The 6,000-nt window shown below is 38.8% G+C and overlaps 1 protein-coding gene across 1 annotated transcript in view; it reads left to right on the forward strand.

Moving 5' to 3' along the window:
• The window catches only part of SEC63 (SEC63 protein translocation regulator), a 34,527-nt gene extending 33,558 nt beyond the window's left edge, over window positions 1–969 (forward strand). Inside the window, exon 21 of the mRNA XM_020801344.3 lies at window positions 560–969. Within this exon, the coding sequence (XP_020657003.1) occupies window positions 560–703 (144 nt within the window). The 3' untranslated portion in view covers window positions 704–969. The remainder of the gene's footprint in view (window positions 1–559) is intronic.
• Window positions 970–6,000: the final 5,031 nt, after the last annotated feature.

Consider the following 6,000-nt stretch of genomic DNA (forward strand, 5'->3'; position numbering starts at 1 on the left):
GAGCCCTAAGGAACCTTGGAACTTAAAATGGTGTGTAGGGGGAGGATAGGCATTTTCCAATTAATTTACACCAGCTTTCACCCACATAAATTTACACCTACAAAATTTTGGCTGCTGTGTATTTAAGAGTAGTGAGTTGAGCAGTGTACCCGGCTGCTGCAGCCCCGCCTCCCTCTTTGCCCAGCCACTCCGCAGCTGAACAGGGAGACTTGACCTCCCGCCCCCTTGCCAGAGTGGCTGGGCGAGCAGGAAGGTGGGGCTGTGGCAGCCAGGCTGTTGCTGCAATTGGGGCAAAGAAGATTACGTCAGCCACATGCACTGTATGCTGCGTGATAAGTGGTCTGGTGGGTTCTACGCTGGGTGGTTATCGTGCCAACCTCCTGTGTTGGCGGGTTTCATATTCATATATAAATATGTAGCTCCCATGTCTAGTGTGTACTAAATGTGTTTCAATCTATATTCAGCCTTTTATCTAGATCAGAATCATGTGTGACACAAGCATTAATAATTGAAAATAATCTATCACTTTTATGGACAATCACTCAAATTCTTTTTGCAGCTGGAAGTTCATGAAGCTAAACCAGTGCCAGAAAATCATCCACAGTGGGATACGGCAATAGACGGTGATGAGGACCCAGATGATAGTGAGGGTTTTGAAGACAGCTTTGATGAAGAAGAAGAAGAGGAGGAGGAGGATGACTAAAAATGACTGTGAATTAACTGTGTTATATGGGACGACTCTACAAACTTTTGACCTGGAAAAGAATAAAACAAAACAGTGCAGAAGTACTGAAGATGGATTTTCTTTTTTAGTTTCTCTTTACCAATTATGAGTGCTTTATGTATCTTCCCAGTGGACGTCTGTCAATCAGTTGGTATAACCTGGGAGATGTTTATGGCTCTTTACAGCCTTTAAATACAGGACAATGCATTTATTCCAACTGAAAATAAAAACTTTTTTATTCTCAATGTCCAGCAGTGTGGGCTATGTTGTCTGATTGACTTTTGGTTCAGTATATTAAAGGGTACTATTATTAAATAGAAGAAATCATTAAATCAACTTTTCATATTAGCAGGCTTGTTTTACAGGTTTGGAACCACCAGTTAAAATTAACATCCCTTTGAATTCCTGTTTCATAAAAAGATCTTTATCAGTGACATTTTGAACATTTTTGAAGCCAGGCTGTTCTAAAAGTCAGATTATTCATTGCTTTAAACCTTGTTTTATTTCTTTTGGACTTCACAAATTGGTATTCTAGCTTTAGTTGGGGACATTCCATATTGTCATGAAGGCTGATCCTACCTTAAAGGAGAGGAAACTTTTAGTCCCATATTTTCATGCAGGTTTTAAGTATTCTTCAATAATATTAAGCATTTTAAGCATTTAATGTCAGCTAGTCATACCAGCTTAATTTCTTATAATAAACTTGTATGTATAAAATGATTGTGGGACCAATCATATTATACAAAGTGGTGGCTTAATACAGAATACCTTTTACTAAAGGTGAGACTATCAAAAACGAAATTATTGGCTTTTAATCTACCTTACCCTCTCAGAAGTCTTTAAAGCAGACACACAAGACACATTAAAATGTTTTTGTATTTATTGATAATGATTCAAAATAAACTGGACTAAATTTGATAACACTTTGCTTTGTAATAGTGCATTTTTCCTCTACATTGAAGTCTGAACAGGGATATTAGCATGGATAACTAGGCTTCATTCCCAACATATTGGGAATGCTTTTGGTTTCTACATGCATATCTGAAATTTTCTTTGAAGGAATAAAAAAAAAAAATCTACCCTCTTCACCCCAGTTTTTCTTTCCACTGGTAAAAGTAATAACTATCAATGTGGTTAGAAACTATAGAAATGCATCCAAGTGTCAATCATGTAGTAAGATTTTTATTACTAAATGTTGAGGAACTACAAGACTGAAATACTGTAAAAATTTTTTTTGTGACAAACACATTTGTCATACAGGTAAATTTCCATATAATGGAAGCCATCCAAAGGCCAAATGAGCTGCTCACTAATTTGTGACCTTGTTTATGAAATAGAGGATTGTCACTTTAAATGCAAACTTAATTGATATATTTCTTTGTAATTGCAATAGTTGCAAATAAAATTTGAAAAATACCCTAAATGTGAAAATGGTTTCATTAAAAACAACAGTGGCATTCCTGTGATAAAATGCTATGTATATCAGGCAGAGGAACTGTGGAAAATTTCTCTTTTAAATGCGCCACCAAGACCATGATGTTGTGGTGGATTACTTTAAAGTGAAGAACCTTGTTTGCAATGGCTTGAACTGTCACATTTCCAGTACTATATGTTTTCTGTGCTTTGTTACCATATACTTCTGATTATGCCCTTTGGTAACTAGCATAGTTGTAGAGCATTATTAGAGTTGCAGTTGAGATTTAATTGAGTAAACTTGTTATTTCTTTATTATTAAGTAATTAAGATAATGCCCTTAACCAATGCCAGTACTGTATTGTTTTAACTGCCTATTAAGCTTGTTAAAGAGGCTCTAGTTCCATTCCATAATTGACCATAGGCTAGCAATCTATGTACACCCTAGTCAGTTCACTAGGCAATGCACTGAAGCGTAAAGTGCTCTGGATTTTAAAAGGCCCCGATTTTTACCTGAAATCATTCATCTGGTTGAACAACTATCTGTTTACGTCTGAAAACTGACTCACTGAGGTTTATATTGCTTCCAACGGATGCCATAGGAGTTTTTCCTCAGCAAATGGTCATTCATCCTTGAGTGATCCAGCTTCTTCCTTCAGCCTCCTCTTCCTGTGTCTTCTGTCCCATCTGGATTGCCTCTCTCTCCTAAATCTTCCCATCTGGTTGTGGCTTCTGCCTTTTATATGATTAGAAAGACCCTTTGCCAGACCAGTAAACAATTGCATACAAAAGCACCAGCATTCTGTCACCCACTGCTTAGCTGATTATTCCCCAGAAACAAGTTTCACTGAAATATATCAGGACCTTCCAGTCCCATTTGTCCAATTTGGATTTTCTCTATCAGAATATATACATGTGAAATCTGCCTTCGTAACATATTTTTACTGGTGATTAAACAATGTAGAGTTCCTTAAAAACCTGTTTCAAGACGTGTTCTTTAACATGCATACATGATTTGGAGCAGTAAAGTGGCTTGGGATGATTAAATGAAATCAAAGAATTCTAAATTTCCACAACTAACTGGAATAAAGGAAAGTACAGTTTAGAGCAAGCAATGGTGTAAGTGAAGCACACTTGGGCAAAAATGCTTAACTTCCCAAAGACTACTGGTGTGTGACCCTGGTGATGGTTGACTGGGTAAGTGTTCTTGTGCTTGTAGTTGATAATAACTATGTGTTGTCAAGTCATTTCTGACATGTGGCAACCCTTTTCCAGGTAGAAAATACTCAGAAGTGGTTTACCACTCTCTTTTTCGGGGGTGTCCTGGGACTGTGTAGTCAAGCTCAAGGTCACACCGGCTGGCCATACAGTGGACCCTCTACCTACGGAATTAATCCATATTGGAACGGTGGCTGCAGGTCGAAAAGTCTGTAGGTTGAGCCTCCATTGACTTACAATAAATTGAAAACCAATTAATCCCGTAACTGGCCGTTTTTGTTCCATTTTGGTTTTTTTCTGCTCTGGAGGTCGATTCTCAGGCTGCAAGTTGAACCTAAATTTTGTGGCCAGAGAAGTCTGTAACTCAAAAAGTCTGTAAGTCGAGCCGTCTGTAAGTCGAGGGTCCACTGTATTTTGAGAAGGCACCATGGGCAATTGAACTCCCAACCTCTGGCTCCACAGCCAGATACCTAGCTCAATAAAAATACTAATCAAGACTGCTGTGAAAAAGACATTTTGTGTTGCAGGAAGTAAAATGGCCAACAACCATTTGAATAGTTCTGGCTTCTGCAGTACTGTTTTGTGTGTGTGTGTGAAAAAGAACACAGAAGGGCAACACAAACAAAAAGGCCAGGGCGGTTCTCATGTGTGAACAGATTCTGATCAGCTTAGAAAGATGTAATGTGGGGAGATGACAAGAGATTTAAACTGCATGGTATAAAAGCAGTAAATAGGGGGAAATTTTCTTCCCTGTAACACTAGAATAGAAGGGTTGTTCATTGAAGCTGAACAATGAAGTCAGGAGAGATTAAAGGATATATGCTCAGCAAATAATTCAGCTATGGAAATCAAGATATAGTGGTGGTCACAAACTTGGTTGGTTTTCAGAGATAATTAGATACATTATTAGAAGTAAGGACCATCAGTGGCTATTAGTCAGAGTAGCTACATTGTGCCTTTAGCAGCAAAGCCAGTCTGGTTTTGAATATCACTTGCAGGAGAATGTGTGTGTGTGTGTGTTTACGCATGCTGTTGTCTAATCCTCAAGACCTTCTGTGGAACAATATGCTGGATTAGGCAAAACATGAATGGTCTTTTGCTCTGGGGTTATGCCTCATTTTATGACTTTTTTTTCCTTGTGAGATTACAAATTTTTGCCCAGGTTATCTAACAGTTTCATGTGTTGCGGAAGGAACTTGGATGTGCCTCTAAGGGCTGCCTTAACAGCGAGCTGAAAACTTTGCTAACTCTTTTCTTAAGCGTATATTCAATACAAGTGTGTTTGAATGCCTGTTTATCACATTTACAGTTACCGTTCTCAAAGTATACATCTTTTGTAAACATCCAAAGTGCGGCCCACAGAAGCTTATACCGAATAAAAATGGGTAGTCCTTAAGGTGCCACAAGACTAGGGAATACTAATCATGTGCTGTCAAGTCAGTTCTGACAGGGTGACCCATTTCCAGGGTTTTCTGGGTAGAGGGAAGTGGTTTACCATTCCCTTCTTCTGTGCAGCTTGCCCAAGGTCACATAGGTTAGTTCTTCTCCCTGGAGACACAGTGGGGAATTGAACTCCCCGACTCTGGTTCTGCAGCCGGATATGTACTTTACTGAGCAATGAACAGCGCTTTTGGCTGAGCTTGCAGAGGAAAACCATATTGCCTGATTCCAAGTTGATGAAGACCTCAGAATGGGTGGCTTTTTTTTCTTTTACTGTTTTATACTTTAGTATATCTTTAATTTTTAAATTGTATTACTTTTCATTTGTTTGACCATGGCTAGTGCCTTGACCTAAGTGCCTTTTATTGGCAGAAAGGTAGCAGTGAAGTGTAAATGTAGTAAAAATGAAGGGAAAAACAATAAATGCATAGATGGAACGAGACCAATCTTTCTGTTTTGGGCGTGCATTTCAACCCCATTCCAGATTACATCACTGCTCCCCACTTCCAGTATCTTTCCCCCATTCTTTCTGTTTTAACTTTGGGTATAATTTGCTTTTCTTTCTCCTTTTCATCTGTTGCATCTTGCTTTTCAATATGCATCTTGGGACAGTGGAACACCTGCTTCCTTTGTTCTTTGGATTCAAAAGTATGTTTTGGCTATACACTCTATAAGGTCATCATTTCAGCTGTTCCACACTGATATTTGAGGAACCCAGAAATAAACTTTGTCTCCGTAGTAAAAACGTGTGTTGTGATGTCTCATTCCTACCCCAGCAGGGGGAGACAAGCCCATAACATTCCAACTAGGAAGACCAACTCATGGGCAGGGAAAGAAAGAACAAAAGTGCATAGCTGGAACTCAGTTGATACTGGAGGTAATAAAAATGTGTTTGACTTCTGTCGGCACCGAATCCAATATACTGAAAATAAATTAAATTCATCTTAATTGATCTTCTATGTGATTAGCCTTTGATGCTGATTCTATGTGATCTTCTGCGTGTTGTTGTTAAGCTATCAGTGCTCACAGTATTTCGGAGAGACCAGGAGGTCAGGATCTACCTCTAAGGATCTTAGAATCTAAAATAAGTGACAAGAGCATGTTGTCTTCCAAGTGGTGGTGGATTACAATTCCCATCAGCTCCAGATGGCATAGACTCAGTGTGGGTTGTATCCTTCAGCATCTGAAAGACTCTAGATTCCCTA

Source organism: Pogona vitticeps, chromosome 1 (assembly GCF_051106095.1).
Source record: "Pogona vitticeps strain Pit_001003342236 chromosome 1, PviZW2.1, whole genome shotgun sequence".
NCBI classification, from domain to species: domain Eukaryota; kingdom Metazoa; phylum Chordata; class Lepidosauria; order Squamata; family Agamidae; genus Pogona; species Pogona vitticeps.